This window comes from Copadichromis virginalis, linkage group LG3 (assembly GCF_057382275.1).
Source record: "Copadichromis virginalis isolate Kocher_CV1m ecotype Utaka linkage group LG3, C_Virginalis_male_GT1.1, whole genome shotgun sequence".
Taxonomy (NCBI): Eukaryota; Metazoa; Chordata; class Actinopteri; order Cichliformes; family Cichlidae; genus Copadichromis; species Copadichromis virginalis.
In genome coordinates this window covers 38,100,472-38,116,578 of record NC_140620.1, presented here as the reverse complement: position 1 = coordinate 38,116,578, position 16,107 = coordinate 38,100,472, and the positions used below count along the sequence as shown (strand labels likewise).

The following is a 16,107-nucleotide window of genomic DNA, read 5'->3' as shown; positions in this document are numbered from 1 at the left end:
GAAAACAAAATGTGTGTGTGTGTGTGTGTGTGTGTGTGTGTGTGTGTGTGTGTGTGTGTGTGTGTGTGTCTTGTAAAACAAAGGGGGGCCTAGCAGGAAACGTTTGGGAACCACTCTATTGAGTAACTTAATCTGTAGTGGAATACATTTAAAATACATTTAAAATACATTTTAAAAATAACCTTACATTTTAAAAATAACCTTCCCAACACTGGTGGTGGACAGCCCTTTCCAAATACTAACTGAGTGTAAATGGAGGGATCAGTTCTGAATACACACACTTAGTCTTGGGATTTTAATTAATGCTACTTTTCCAGAGCCATTCAAATAGATGACACTTTTTTCACTACATGTGTCTGATACTCCCAATTAGTCATTTTTTAACATGCAGAGTTATTACTGACAGTATAAAAATTTACTTTCATTAAAATAAAAAATTGTATCCACAATGAAAATAACATTGTTAAACCTCAGGTCCACACTGAAGGCCTAATAATGTGAGTTAGTGCAAAGGTTCACATACAGCAGTGAGTAAATGAAGATAATAGAATAATGGAAAATTAAGTGAATGAAAAATGTAAAAAGACCACTAGGATTGTTCAAAGATATTTAGAAATTGGAGAGCCACGTTTTATTTTATTTCATTTCTACACAGGCAATTGCGTGAGCCAGGCTTTCCCGGGGTCCCTCGCAGCAACACCCTTCCAAGATGGCAGCCAACAGTAGTAGCACGGGCAACAAATCCAGCAACAGCGGCAGTGGAAAACAGTCCGGCCCGTCAGCTGAACAGGTACACTTACCTCCACCTCAGGCTGCTTCACCGGTGCACTGGCTGATGTTGTTGTCGTTGGGCCGTGTGCGGTGGAGTTAGAGCCACCAGTATGAGTCCCGGATAGCTAAAGCTAACGTTAGCTTCCCCATCGTCGTGAGCCGGCCGTCAATCTGCTTTCTAACACGCAGCTGGAGTTAAACATGAACACTAAAGATTTCATATAATGAGCTGGGGTCAGGTGTGCGCTTCTAGAGAGCGGTTTATGGCCGTTAGACGTGTGCGCATGTGTGTATGGAGATGGTGTGGCTGGATGAATAGAAGATGCTATTTTCTATCACTGAAGACCACCAAGCCCTACTCAATCAACGTGAAGCCACATTACTCAGATATTCATATCAAATACCTGTAATGATGAACTGAATCTGCTGTAAAGGTCCTGTAGTCTAGCTGCTATCAACAAAAGTATGTGGAAAGCGATCAATTTGATCAATACTTTTTTTTAAAAAGAACAAATGTAAAACCGAAATTTGCATTTTGTTCTGTCTGTGAAACTGTTAACCTCCTATATTTAGCAGTTTTGCTTGTATACAGTTATAATGGAGTACTAAAGTACATTTAACAGGTAGCTGCTGGCTGTATGTTATGACATGTTTAGAGTGTTATATTTGCTCATGAATATTACTTTAAAGGTAGAAAATATAAAGTAAAACTAAAACACTGTAAACTACATAAGTTAGTAGAAATAAAGCGGTCCGTTTAAGGTGCAAGATTAAACAATGGTGTGTACAATATAAACAAGATATGGGAAGTGAAAAGAGTCCAGCTGTCTTACGGAAGAGTTATAAAGTCTGATGTCCATTGGTGCAATGGTTTCATGTGGTGTTCCTGCAGGCTGTCCATCATGGATCAGTTTGTTGGTGGCAGCTGCCCTCTGCTGACACAGCACAGCACTGTGTAGAGGATGACAGTAACCACGACAGACTCGTAAAACATCCTGAGTAGATATTAAAATATCTCAGCCATTTCAGAAAATAGAGATGGCTTTGGACCTTTTTGTAGAGTACTTCTGTGTTTTTAGTGAAGTCTAGTTAATTGTTAATGTGAACCGCGGGTGTTTGCATTTCTTGATGGTTTCCACACAGGCCCCAGCGGTAGAAACAGGGCTCGCTGGTTTTGATCACCAGAAGAATTTGTATTTTTTTTAAAGAAGGGGTTTAAGTTACTCAAAATTAAAATACCATAATTTTCATGATATAGCCAAAAAATAACTGAAAATGAGTGAATTTCTGTTAAGTGAGGTTACATAGATCTATTTTTGGATCAGACATGCTTACATGTGCAGTCAACCCCAAGAAACGTGAATATAAAAATAACATACCATATGAAATAACTCTGCTGGTCCATGATGGTGCTCACTGTGGTTTTGTGTGGCAGGTGGTGGCAACATTTCAGAGGATGCGTCAGGAACAGCGCAGCATGGCTTCTAAAGCTGCAGAGTTGGAGATGGACATCAACGAGCACAGGTCGGTACAAACCTTCTGATCTACTCTCAACACTTTACATTTACAAAGAAATGTACAACACTTACAAACAAGTTTCATGCGGAAGTTCAATAAGAAGAGATTATTCGAAGGAACAGAACATGATTCATTGATATAGAGAATTCACTTATGCTATTTGGCGACTCCAGTGCTCCCACAGAGAATGAAAGCCCAGTGGTGATAGAAGTTATCTAGACATCAAGGATCCTGCCTTGACTCTAGGTCCTCATTCAGTCTAGCTGCTGGTGATGGAGGCTTTGATGTAGAGATGTCAGATTCTGGCCAGCTCGTAGAGATCTCAGAGCAGACCTCCAAGATGGTGGAGTTTAGTACATCTGACCGTGGTCTGCAACACGTACTGGGAAGCAGCTAAATTATATTATGGTAGTACTACGCACCTTCTCTAGAGTACAATGTGTGGGTCAACTGTGCACACACGCACATACACAGAAAAAGGAGACAAATGAAAGAGAAACACACACAGAAAGTGTTTATTTCTTACTTCCAGTATTAGGAAATGTTTGCAAACAGTACTGATTGATTTAGCTCACCCATAATTACTAAATGTAAGTGGCTGGATATCAGCGGAACAGCTGTAACATTATTAAGAAAATTAGTGATATCCTCCTGTTTTCTCTCATTAGATGATGATTGTGACGGATCAGGGTAGCCACCACATATCTATCTGTCTGTCTGTCTGTCTGTCTGTCTGTCTGTCTGTGTGTGTGTGTGTGTGTGTGTGTGTGTGTGTGTGTGTGTGTGTGTGTGTGTGTGTGTGTGTGTACATTAACTTCAAAGCATGCAAAGCACTCACACTGACTGTCTGGTAATAAAATTTATGTAACTCTGATCCTCGTAGACTTGTGGATGTGGAAGTTAATTGAGACTTATGGCCTGACATTATAGGCATCTAAATAATAAGCTCTAGGGCAGACCAGGTGGTGCATGTGAATGTAACACTGAATGCATGTTCTTAGCTGAAAATATTTCACAGTCTGGGGAATCACAATGTCAGCTACTAGCTGTGGCATTCCTGTGATGCATTTTGAGTTGAATAGATTTTTTTTCTGTTTTTCTATTCAGCTTAGTAGTAGACACATTGAAGGAGGTGGATCCATCGAGGAAATGCTTCCGTCTAATAGGAGGAGTGTTGGTGGAGAGGACGGTAAAAGAAGTTCTACCTGCCTTGGAAAACAACAAAGAACAGGTGATGGAAGAGGAAATGAGAGCATTTTACAATTTTTCTTTAAACACTGAGTGCTCTGGCGTTTAATAGCGTCATATATTGTACTCAGACACTTATTTAACTCAAAATTTAATTTTCTTCCTCCTTCTGTCCTCACAGATCTCCAAAATAATTGAGTCCATCAACTCACAGATGCAGACGAAGGGGCGGGAGCTCACAGAGTACAGGGAACGCTACAACATACGTTTGGTGGGAGAGGGCGAAGGAGAGGAAAAGGGCCAGTCAGCCGCTCCCTCCAGGGACAGCGAAGGAGGCGGATCCAAAAGCGGAGCCGGTGTTTTAGTTTCATAGGTAGTGAGCATGGACAGTGACAGCAGGGCCCTTTGATTTCTGCAGTGCTGAACACGTAGATGGAGTCACACAGTTTAGGTGGAAAACAAACTCTTTGCAGGATAACTCTGGATTTGAAGTTTACTGAAATCTCTGCTTAATCTAACGCACTTGTTAATTTGCAGCAGGTGTATTCTGCTTCCTTATGTTCAGTGTGAAAGTTAAAGCTGTCTTATGTTTGCCTTTTTTAATGCTGAAATACTGTGACACCAGTTCACTGACTGAATTCAACCCCCTGAATATTTACCCGCACTCACACAGGAGCAGCTAAAAACATGATTTTGCTGTCTTAAGATTATAGAAAGTGGGTTTTTTTTCACACAAGATACAACTGCTAACGTGTTAGGCCAAAATTAAAGATTAATTTTGAAAACTAAGAACAAATGGGACGCCTAAACATCCAGTAAAATATGTAACAAAGAGATCATTTTGAAAGCTGTGCAAAAATTTGACTTCATGTAGAGTATTAGCTCTGAATGAGGTCAGTTTGTGTTCAGGGGTGATGAACCTGGAAGTGTAACTGTCACACCTTAATAATAAAAACCCACCATAACTGAGGAAATGCCTCCTAGGACCCCATGAGCACTGTCCACACGGTTAATGTGTTGTAAGGCCTTTGTTTTTGTTAATGATGATGAATAAAAAATGTCACAGTTGTGTTTTCTTGTTGCTCTCAGTTCATCTCATCACTTCCATTAGGAGTGGAGCCAACAAGAGTTTTAAACAAGAGACGAGGTTCAACAGAAGTGCATCATAAATTGTTCTCACACACGAATGGTGAAGGAAAAAGGACTAGTTTAAAGAGTCCCTCTCATAGCATGGTTTGTATATTTGCCTGTATGTGCAGCACCTGCTTTCAAAGGATAAACCTCTATCGTTTATTATAGCTCTATCAAGTCACGACGTTCGGAAATTGACACATCCTTCAGCATGGTGATCTAAGACTGATTTCAAGATGGGGAAAGTCTTTTGTATGGAGTTTTTATAAAAGTTTTTATAAAGAAACTTATTATCTTACCTATGACAAATAACCACCAAAAACAAAACCAACAGCAACAAAAATGATAACTAGAATGATAACTAGAATGAACCACACCAAAAACTCTTAGGCAAACAAAATAAACCTTAAAATATCAGATTAACTCTGGAAACTAAAGTAAACTGAGACGGGGGAAAAGAAAAGCTAACAAAAACATAAAAAATGCCAGATGATATTTTCTCTGGGCGTCTATGTGCACTGCCATATCTGCACGTATCTATATTTATCTCTATATATATATGTATAGCTACACTTTATTGGGTTTTTATAAAAAGACCTCTGGGGGTTTTCTGGGAGAGTGAAAAGTTTGCCACTCACCAAAGGTTTTGGACACAGTGAAAGGAAGATAACTTTGTTTACTCAAGTACAGAAAATGCCTAAGATGTATCAACAGGAAAATACACGTCAGTTAACGTAAGATATAATACCTTTAAGGTACATTTTGGTGTTCAAGTTTTGGATTGCTCCTAATTTGTCTGCAAGGCAATTATAAATAACAAACTTAGTGTGGGGAACTGAAAGGACTTTAACTGAAACACCACACTTTAAAGAAAAATGGAAAGGATGTTGATTGTTTACAAAACTAAACCAAAAAATAAAAAATGTCTTTAGTTGTAATTTTTGTAAGTTTAGTTTTGTCAAACATAAAAAGACTGGAGCTTATGTTTAGTTGAGACGAGTATGTGGTAGAGAGCCGTGTGCTTGCGAACTTATTATCTTACCTATGACAAATAACCACCAAAAACAAAACCAACAGCAACAAAAATAACTATAGAATGATAACTAGAATGAACCACACCAAAAACTCTTAGGCAAACAAAATAAACCTTGAAATATCAGATTAACTCTGGAAACTAAAGTAAACTGAGACAGGGGAAAAGAAAAGCTAACAAAACAATAAAAAATGCGAGATGATATTTTCTCTGGGCGTCTGTGTGCACTGCCATATCTGCACGTATCTATATTTATCTCTCTCTCTATATATATAGCTACACTTTATAGTATTGATTCTGGGTTTTATATGGGAATGAGGTAGATTGATTGAAGCTCCTTCATTTGTAATTTAAACCTCATGGTCCGTTTGGACTAACGTGAGCAAGTGATACTGAGCAACTGAGATTATTTTTAAACATATGGCGTTACGTAACTGACAAAACACGTGATTCAGGATTAAGTGGGAAAAAGTGAAAAGCTACCGACGAGGATGGGATTCGAACCCACGCGTGCAGAGCACAATGGATTAGCAGTCCATCGCCTTAACCACTCGGCCACCTCGTCTGAATGTCTCTACCGCAACAGCAAATTGTATTCAACGGGAACCTATAAGAATAGTGTCCATATTTATGTGGCTTATTTCTAAAGACTTCGTTCTCACGTAACGTGGCACCGTATTTAGAACATCCACGGGTTCACACATTGGCCTTTAGGACAAATTAAAAACAAGCGCAAACACTTCTCCAGGAGTAAATTCAGCGGCGCCTTTACTTCCGTCATTACGGTTATAACACATCGGTGTGCGCCGCTGTCGCAGCAGCAGCAGACTGCTGACAACTGTGCTGTGCTTTGATGGAGATCACAGAAACTGGATGATCGCTATATTTGTTCTTTTGTGAGTCGTGTGGAAATCTAGGTCAGCGCTGCCACTAACCGGGAAAACATGCGATCGAGTATTCGTTACATTTCCAGCCGAGGAGGCTGCAGTTAGCACCGAGGCGCCAGTGTCGGTGACGCTAGCTGGGACAGAAATAGAGCAGTAAGAGGCATCCAGCTGTGGTTTTCGGACCTCTTTGTGTCCTGCAGCCTGTCTGGGATGCATCTCTCCAAGAAATGTTCCGCCTTCAAAGTAGTGCTGAGCGCCCTGCTGATAGTGGCGCTGCTGCAGCTCATCTACCTGTCCTTCCTGTCCAAGTTTCACGGAAAGCAGCAGCGGTACCGATACTCGGAGCTCTTCGGAGGCTCCGGGGCCAAGAAAAATGCCCACCCGGAGAAAAACTCGCGGAAGGAGCGCCTGAGGTACTCACTGTCCACCGGCGGGATCTTTGACAACAGCGGGCAGTACCGAGTGTACAAGAACTTAATCAAAAGTGACTTCACCACGAATGAGAAGCCGGGATCTGACCCCAGCTCCAACATCCTGGCTCTAGCTACACACACCACTATCAACAACCTGCACTACCTGGAGTCCTTGCTGGAGAGGTGGCAGAACCCCATCTCTGTGGCCATATTCGCTCACGGCCAAGATGTGAAGTTTGCCACAGCTCTGGTGTACGCTCTCAGCTTCTTCTGCCCTCACATCCAAGCCCTGGTGGACTTCCACTTGGTTTGCCTCTCTGGAGAGATGGCCAGCTTCCCGGAGCAGGACCGTGAGCATTTTGCAGGTCTTGAGGACTGTGCCTCAGTGTTCTCCAGACTGGAGACTCACGGGGAGAAGTACAAGAACTATGCTATGAGCGGAAACATCTCCTACCCCAACAACCTTCTTCGTAACATCGCCAGAGGGGGCACGGAGTCCTCCTACATCTTGGTCATTGACATGGACATGCTGCCAAGCGCCGACCTGCATGAGCAGTTTATGGCCATGATCGCCAAGCGTGAGCCAGCGAGTGACGAGGTCTTCGTCCTACCAGCTTTCGAGATCCGCCACGCTAGGAAGATGCCAGCCACAAAGGCAGAGCTGGTTCAACTCTACCAGGTCGGTGAAGTCCGGCCCTTTTATGAAGAGCTGTGTCCTCGTTGTCAGGCCCCCACCAACTACTCACAGTGGGTAAACAGCCACGTCAGAGAGACGGGAACCCTGGAAGTTGCCTACACGCTCACCTGGGTGGACCCCTGGGAGCCCTTTTATATCGGGCACCGCTCTGTGCCTCTCTACGATGAGAACTTCAAGCAGTATGGCTTCAATCGTATCAGCCAGGTTGGTATGAGAAAGGTGGTCATGATTTCAAGAAGATCTGCCTGTTAGCTGAAGCCCATGAGGTGTTTGAATACAAAACCACAACAATCACTGAACATACAGGAGAGAGCTACCACACACTGTCAGCATCAGTATCGCTCTTAGACTAAAGGAGTAAAGCAGCAGCTTGTTCCAGGTGTTTGGTGGCTGGAACGATCAGCCTTCTAAAATTAAAAGCCCAGGTCCCAGTAAACCAAAGTCAGCAGTATTTATACTTTGCTGTATTTTTAAAAAACTGGAAAGTGGTCGACAACTTTGCCGACCTCTGCATTTAAATCTCTTAATTTGACTGTAAGTCGTGTATATTTTCATTTTAGGAAGAAGTACTTGGTGCACTACTACTCTATAAGATCTGCAAACACAGTTTGACACAAGTCTGCAGTTTATTCACTCTTTACTCACATGGAGGCTTTTTCTTCACTTTTTCTATCATCGAGGAGTTTCTTTATTATTTCTGTTTGCACTAAAAGATTCAGGTTTTTTTCCAGGTCCAAAACTCTGTAGATGAATTGCTTAAATTAAATTGTAGACTAAATTCAAAAGCAAGTGCACAAATATATGCTACCAGTCATTTTTCTGCCTTTAAAGAAACTTTACACTATCAATAAATATCACTATTGCTCCGACTCCCTCCTGCAGATACATGCAGGTTAATTGGTGATTCAAGCCAATTAACCTGCATCTCTAAGTTCAAGTTTAGAGATTACCCCCTACTGATAATCAATTCTAATAATAGCATCGCCATTGCTGGAGATCCCCCAGACCAACAGTATCTAATGTCTTTGTTTTAAACTTCTGTTAAGCGCCACCGTGGCTGCAGCTGAAAGCATAAAAACTGTCTTTTAAACATTATTTTAATTTAAATACTCTCCCATATCTTAGTGATAGAGCTGTGCTATTGACAAGTCTGTTATCTCACACGCTTATTATTTAAGTTGCTTCTACTTCCTGCCTTCAAATTGGCTGAACTTTATCATTATAGCAGATCATTTAACATAAACACTATAAACAGTTTGGAAAATGAATGGAAGTTACTAAAAGTAACACAAAAGAGTAAAGAGGTCATGGAGATGGACAAGAGATTAGGAGTCATCACAAATGAAGTTTAATGAGTCACAGCAGTGGGAGAGGACGTGACCCAGAGCGGGATGAAATCCCATAAAATCTCTCTTTTTTTTTTTATAATCCTGGACTTTTCAGACTAAAACTGGGTCAGCAGCTTTTTTTATGGAGTTTTAAGCTTCCTAAAACTTCAGATGAGGATGTAAATGCAGTAAGAGGTACACATTTTAACACTAAAACACATGATTGTGGACACACCTGTACTGAGGACGAGAAGTCACAGGACGTCTGCCTCTGGTGCATCAGCTTTGACCTCTCACAGGTTCCTCAACTTTAGGAAAGTACTATATTAAAGGTGTGAAGGCTCCTTTAAATTAAATTAATCTGCTCGACACAAATCGTTTTTGGTTGTAGTCTCTTCTAAACCTCATGGCCTTCTTTTTCTAAGCTTCTCCTTTCCCCTGTGGAAATGTCTCCACACCTTTGTCGGTTTCATCGCTCCACGCAGCCTCTCCCTGACACCTCGTACCTGAAGAAGACATTTCATCTCTCCTTCCTCATGTCCGCTCGCTCACCTTTGTTCTCACGCCTTCTGCCCTCGATACCAAAACCGTCTCCTGTGTCATTATCTTCTCTCACCTCCCCCCGTTCGCTCTCATCACTTCCCACCTCCACGTCTGTCTTCTCATGCTGTTGTTTAATCTCCCTCCAGGCCTGTGAGCTCCACGTGGCCGGATACAGGTTCTCCGTGCTGAGCACTGCCTTTGTGGTGCACCGCGGCTTCAAGATCCAGGGGGAGTTCCACGCTAGGAAAGACGAGGAGAACAAACGCAACCGGGTTCTGTTTCGCAACTTCAAAGAGGGCCTGAAGACCAAATATCCGTCCTCCGCCCGGCGCTGCTGAAAAAAAGACGAGGTCATCGGCCGCCGATGAAGTCGCTGTCGAGCTGAAACGACGGACGCTTTCTTCTTGTATCCAGATTTAGCTTCCTGTAAAACCCTTTCTGCCCAACTTTCATAGTCAGCACATCAATTTCCTAGTTTCTCTCTGATTTTTCTTTTTTTTTTTGTGATGGTGGCACAGTAGGCGTTTATTTCAAATTTTGTGAAAATGAGCATCAGGGAAATGCTGCCTGGGGATTTCTGAGTGTTCGCTTGGATGGGAGAAAAAGAAATGATCATTCAACAGTGAGAAACAGGGCAGAAAATCTGGAGTTCACTGCGATTTCACTCAAATGCACATCCAGAAAGCATTTAGGGTCATTTTAAAGCACATAAGGATCCATGCATCCTATATTTGGAAATCATTTTACACTCGTCCAGATTGAAAAATGGAGCAGAGTCCTAGATTTCACTGCGAGTAACATGAAGTTTAACCTCTTACATTTCAGACATTGTGTTTAAAGTTAACATGCATGGTGGTGTTTGACAGCAGCTGGCAGAAAAATGAATTCGTTGATACATCAGGGACCAACAGTAAGGACCAGCTGCTTAATGTGGAGCTCCTGACCAGCTTATTCTCCTGCAGACTGACGGAGCAGCTTCATTTTTAGGAAGGTGGTGGAGCATCACAAAGGTCTACTGGTCTACAAGGAGACATCAGCAGGAAGGCAGCGGCGTTGTTTTGTAGAGCGATGCTGAAGATGCTTTAATCAGGCTTTCTGTACAGAAACAAGTTCTCCATCTACATATATACAAACACTAGCAGCCCTCTGACTGGAAGAGAAGCTAAAAATGCTACATTTCTTCCTTTTGGGGACTTGAAGGGTCTGATTATTATATTTCCTCCAAGGGCAAAAACACTAGTTTAAAGATAAAGCTGCTCCTTTATTCTGACAAGGTCGTCACAGCAGATGGATCTGCATCTTTTGATTTGACACAGATTTCTGTGGCTAAAAAAACCCTCCTCACACTATTTAACTTCACTTGTTTGGCCTGGTTTCAGACATTTATGTCAGCTATTCAAGAAAAAAAATGATGAAGTAGTCTGATTGTTGCTCTGCAGACCTGCAATCATGGGAGTAAAGCCTGTCTTATAGTGCGCTCTGACCACAAGGTGGCAACAGTCGCTCGAGCGTCCCGGTTGTGGTTTGTTTTCAGCCTGTGGTAAAAACAGCAGAGCGCTCGCACATCAGCGGCGCTGTTTGGTGCTCAGGACGCGAAGCAGCTCCGCAGCACGGCCGTTAGCACATTTGGCTGCGAGTGCTTATCAGACTGAAAGGGTTCATCTCATGAGAACAAAGCTGTGGGAGCCTGTGTACAGAGATTATGCACAACACTAGATTTTTGCATACACTGTGGAGAACTGCTGTATTTATAACACTGGGGATCTGACACTGGCAGCTCTCTACATTTATCAAGAGATTTTTGTTGTTGTTTTTACCTCTTCAGCTGGAGTGTGTGTTGGGAGCAGGCAGCTACAGGCACTAATGTAGCACACATATAAAGCATAATCAAAGTGTGAACCACAAACAGGAGCAGCCTGTGGTGTTAAAGGATTGCTTCTCTTGCTACTATTGGAGTAAAAGACAGCAAATGTTTGATCTTAGGCTTTATTCTGTAACTACGGTACATACAGACAGTATTAACCTCGACTACCACTCTTCTTCTTTGTTTGTAGTGAATGCATATACACTTCAGATATGTTTGACTCACATGTTTAAGTGTTTAATTTAAATGTAATTCTCGATTCGAGACGGACTGACGTGTTTTTTCTTCCTCACTCGTCATGTTTGTGATATATTTATTGTAAAAACTCTTGTTAACAGGAATAGTTTTTTATGACCTCGAGCCACAAAGAATAACCTGTAGCACCAAATTTAAATGGAACATTGTGATTTTTTTTTTTAAACCACTATGAAATAATTTATTTAGTGTTTTTGGAGCAGATTCAGTTTGAACACGTTACCTTATGTGATTATGTGGTGCAGTGCTTTTTCCTGGTGCAGTGTTTCTTCTTTATTTGGAAATTTATTGGGTTTTTTTTATTTATTTATTTTTTCTCTATGATGCCTGATTTGTATTGTTGAAATTTCTAATAAACCTGGATTATTTACATTTGACCCGTGACTGTGATTGACTCTAACTCAAGAATAGAGTAAGTTAGTGAAATCACACCTGATTATATCACAAACTCAGAGTATGCAAATGAAAGAATGAGCCAGCTGTGGCTCAGGTGGTAGACCAGGTCGTCTTCTAGTCAGAAGGTCAGTGGCTTGATCCCTGGATCATCCAGCCCACATGGCTTAGGAAAGATACTGAACCCCGAGCTGCCTCCAGTGCATCTGTGTCTGTTTGTTAGAAAGCACTTAATGCGCTGCATGAAGATGTCAAGTGACTGTTATTGTCATTTCAAACATGTACAGTGGTTCAGTACAGAGTGAAACGAGACAACATTCCTGGTGCTACATATGACAGACAAACACAGGACTATGTAAAATGCAATGTGCAAAAAAACAAGACAAGACAGTGTAATGGAAGTGTGCAAAACACTTAATATTGTAATTTCTTCATTTCATATATTGCCCTTAATCCTGTGCAGTCTATTTACCAACATTAGCAAACATACTACACGTAGAAACTTCAGAAATCCTTTGGCCATTCAGTCAGTTTTCAATTCAACAAAAGTCCATCCATCCATCCATCCATCCATCTTCATTCGCTTTATCCGGGGCCGGGTCGCGGGGGCAGCAGCCTAAGCAAAGAGGCCTAGACCTCCCTCTCCCCAGCCACCTCCTCCAGCTTATCCGGGGGAATACCAAGGCGTTCCCAGGCCAGCCGAGAGATATAATCTCTCCAGCGTGTCCTGGGTCTGCCCCGGGGCCTCCTCCCGGTGGGACATGCCTGGAACACCTCACCCAGGAGGCGCCCGGGGGGCATCCTTGTCAGATGCCCGAACCACCTTTCGATGTGGAGCAGCAGCTGCTCTACTCTGAGCCCCTCCCGGATGGCCGAACTTCTCACCCTATCTCTAAGGGAGAGGCCAGCCACCCTTCGGAGGAAGCTCATTTCCGCCGCTTGTATCCGCGATCTCGTTCTTTCGGTCACTACCCACAGCTCGTGGCCATAGGTGAGGGTAGGGACGTAGATCGACCGGTAAATTGAGAGCTTCGCTTTTACACTCAGCTCCCTCTTCACCACGACGGACCGGTGCAGCGTCCGCATTACTGCAGCTGCAGCCCCAATCCGTCTGTCGATCTCCGGCTCCCTTCTCCCATCACTCGCGAACAAGACCCCGAGATACTTGAACTCCTCCACTTGGGGCAGGAACTCGTCCCCGACCCGGAGTGGGCACAACAAAAGTCGAGAGGCTTATAAATATTGAAGGTTGTTGATTGAAAAAGGGGAGAAATACAAATATAACATCTCCAAGAGGTATTTGGGAAAAATTGGGAAAGGATCTGTGCTAATGGCTCTAATTTATTGAGACTTACGGGTAAGACTGATATCACTTAAAATATCACATTTTTTCTATTGAACCTACAGTAGGTTCAGACTGGACTTCATTAAATCAAAGGAAATGTAACAGCATCCACATTGTGAACATGCTTAAAATTCAGCTTTACTGGACAAAAATAATAATTATTTAGATGTAACTGAGATGTAGTGAGCCCTGTGACAGACTGGCACCTGTCCACAGAGTGCCCTGCCTCTCGCCTCTAACCCCTGTCTTACCACCCCCCGAGACCCTGACAATTTTTTAAATATTGTAAAGCATTCAGTCAAACTTTATCACGCACTGAAAGATTAGACAACAATCGCAATAATGACTGGATATTAGACTCTTTTTTTTTTTTTTTAAAATGAAAGAATTCAGGAAATGCTCCTTTAATGAGTCGCTTTACAAATCAGGGAAGGTCACTGATATGAAATAATGTATAAAATACTTCAAAATTAAACATGTATATATATTATCATTTATGCATAAGTAAAGTGGGAGGATGAGGAAATGTATTTGTCTTTTATTTTATTAAACTGAAATGCTTATTTGGCATAAAAAATGGGTCCAGATTATTCTGTTATAAGACGAGTAAAGACTCCCTTGGGCTGAATTTTTAAAAATGCATTCACTCACCCTACAAAACTGTAAAATAAATAACTTCACTGTATGTGTTTTTATACCACCATTTTTTATAAATAGTAATTAAATATTATTACATTTTTTTCTTGTATTGTTTGTGTACACGTTTCCAATGAAAAGTAATTTGAAAACAAATTGTAAGTAAGAAAACAAACATCCTCAGTCATGCGAAGGTTCTTTGAACACTTGGAATTGCTCAAATCCAATCAATTAACTTCACCAGAGGGATTTGCAATGACATCTAATGTCAACAGAGTTTCCAGAAACATCATTTGAAAACAACTGCAACACTTCATGTCCAAGTAAAGCGTTTCAAACACAGCAGGCTTCGCCCGTCTGAACACAGAGCGTGCGTGACGTTATGTAAAACCTTTATATGTGTCGCTCAAAGTGAGAAAACTGCGAGTTATCAGGGGAGTATCATTCTCCAAAACACTTGACCTAGTTGACTCTAACCTGTGGTGTAACGGGGTTTAAGATGGGGAGGCTTTAAAGCACCAACAGCATGTGACAGGTGATTACAAGGTGAGCTGGGACAGAATCCAATTAAAAGTTCCTACTTAGTAATTAAGATCTCTGTTACACTGGAGTTTAATGAGTTCTCTGTATGACTTCTGCTTCATATGGACTGAATTCCCTCTGCAATGACGCCCATGGCCAGTGAGGATCCCAGGAGAGCCTTCATTATATCCTGATAAATAAATAAAAAGAAAGGTGATGAAGAAAATAAAACACGTCAGTATCATTGTGCTCAGCTTCAACCTCGCTCGAGCGTTGATGGTTTAACTGGCCATCTGTCGGTTGATAAAGTGGAGCACGTGTGACATTCAGCACTCGGCAACTGTGCGAGGGGCCGTGGCATTTTGTGGCTAAGCCTTCATTATTGGGTCCAGGCACACGAGGGCAAGTGGCACGCAACGCCATGCTATGACTTTAGATCAGCTTTCATTGGACGCACACTTGGTCATCACCAGCTTTATTAAGTAAGGCTTTGTTTTTGCCTTCCACTCACTTCATCGCGACTTCCCTATTACTCATGTACAACAGCAAGGCCTTACCAATGTAGCAAAAATCTTTGAGTTAGAGTACTCATGCATTTAAGTTATTCATTTATTTTTCATACATACTATATATAATTGGTATATGCTTAGTCATCTTTTTTAAACTTTAAAACCCATGATGTACATTTCTTCTCCCCCTGCTCAGGGTGTTAATAACGTAGCAGAAGGCGCGGAAAGGTTAGGAGGGGGATGGTGGATCAGGAGAGGCAGGTTTGGTGAGGTAAAGTGGGGTTTATCTCAGCAGCTTTGGGGAGTGAAGGCTTATCTGGGTCAGAGAGCTTTATGACATAAGCAATTAGGGTTTCCTTCTCTTGTGTATGCTTGCAGGAGGGAGGCCTCCCGCTATCTAGATTAGCCATCCTACTCATGCCAGGAGAGCTCGGCGGCTTCTGGACAGTGGAGGGAACCAGCTGGAGGGCGAGATGAGCAGGCGGCAGGGGGTTCCTCGATGGGGAAGGGGGGGAGGGAGGGCAACAAGAGCAATGGGTCAACAAACATATCTTGTAGACATGCAGGACAAGCAGCACGGGTCAGCGGAGGAGCAAGAGCAGAAAGACGGAGTCAGTGACCCACACTGATGAAAGGAATTCACAGAATGAAATGTGGGGGGATGAAGAGGGCGTTTGTTCACTGTAGCATGTTTAACAAGAGTGTGGAGAGAAAACGACCACAAAGGATGTTTATGGTTACTCAGCTTAATGTCATCGATTTCTTCTCATGAGCCACTTGACTGGAAGGATTTACAAGTGATTAGGACAATTGGTTTAGAGAAATGGTTTAAAAGATCTCTGCATATGCTCAGCTTGTGACTCAAGGCATCTGACAATGTGTGAAAATATGAAATATGGATTTTGTTTCACAAGAACTGCACAAAAAAGTAAAACTTTGTGACTGTAATTCATCATTTTCACATTAAGCTATTCCAGTGAAGTGACGCAAAAACAGCCATGCAAGCTGAATGCTGCTATAAGAATTATATTTTATGTGTTGTAAACAATACTTATGATTATTTGTTAACCTCTA

General features: G+C 42.0%; 2 protein-coding genes and 1 non-coding gene across 3 annotated transcripts; 2 read left to right on the top strand and 1 right to left on the bottom strand.

Moving 5' to 3' along the window:
• Window positions 1-709: 709 nt before the first annotated feature.
• Window positions 710-4,546, top strand: pfdn2 (prefoldin subunit 2). Its single transcript, XM_085452740.1, has 4 exons — window positions 710-790; window positions 2,207-2,295; window positions 3,397-3,520; window positions 3,659-4,546. Exons 1-4 carry the CDS (start codon window positions 710-712, stop codon window positions 3,848-3,850), a joined length of 486 nt encoding a protein of 161 aa, XP_085308866.1. The 3' UTR covers window positions 3,851-4,546.
• Window positions 4,547-6,124: 1,578 nt separating this feature from the next.
• On the bottom strand, window positions 6,125-6,206 carry trnas-gcu (transfer RNA serine (anticodon GCU)). Its single transcript has one exon. It is a non-coding gene; the product is annotated as a tRNA-Ser (tRNA).
• A 148-nt stretch (window positions 6,207-6,354) lies between these two features.
• Window positions 6,355-12,005, top strand: b4gat1 (beta-1,4-glucuronyltransferase 1). Its single transcript, XM_085450977.1, has 2 exons — window positions 6,355-7,842; window positions 9,656-12,005. The coding sequence occupies exons 1-2, from the start codon at window positions 6,739-6,741 to the stop codon at window positions 9,845-9,847; spliced, it is 1,296 nt and encodes a 431-aa protein (XP_085307103.1). The 5' UTR covers window positions 6,355-6,738; the 3' UTR covers window positions 9,848-12,005.
• The last annotated feature ends 4,102 nt before the right edge of the window (window positions 12,006-16,107 follow it).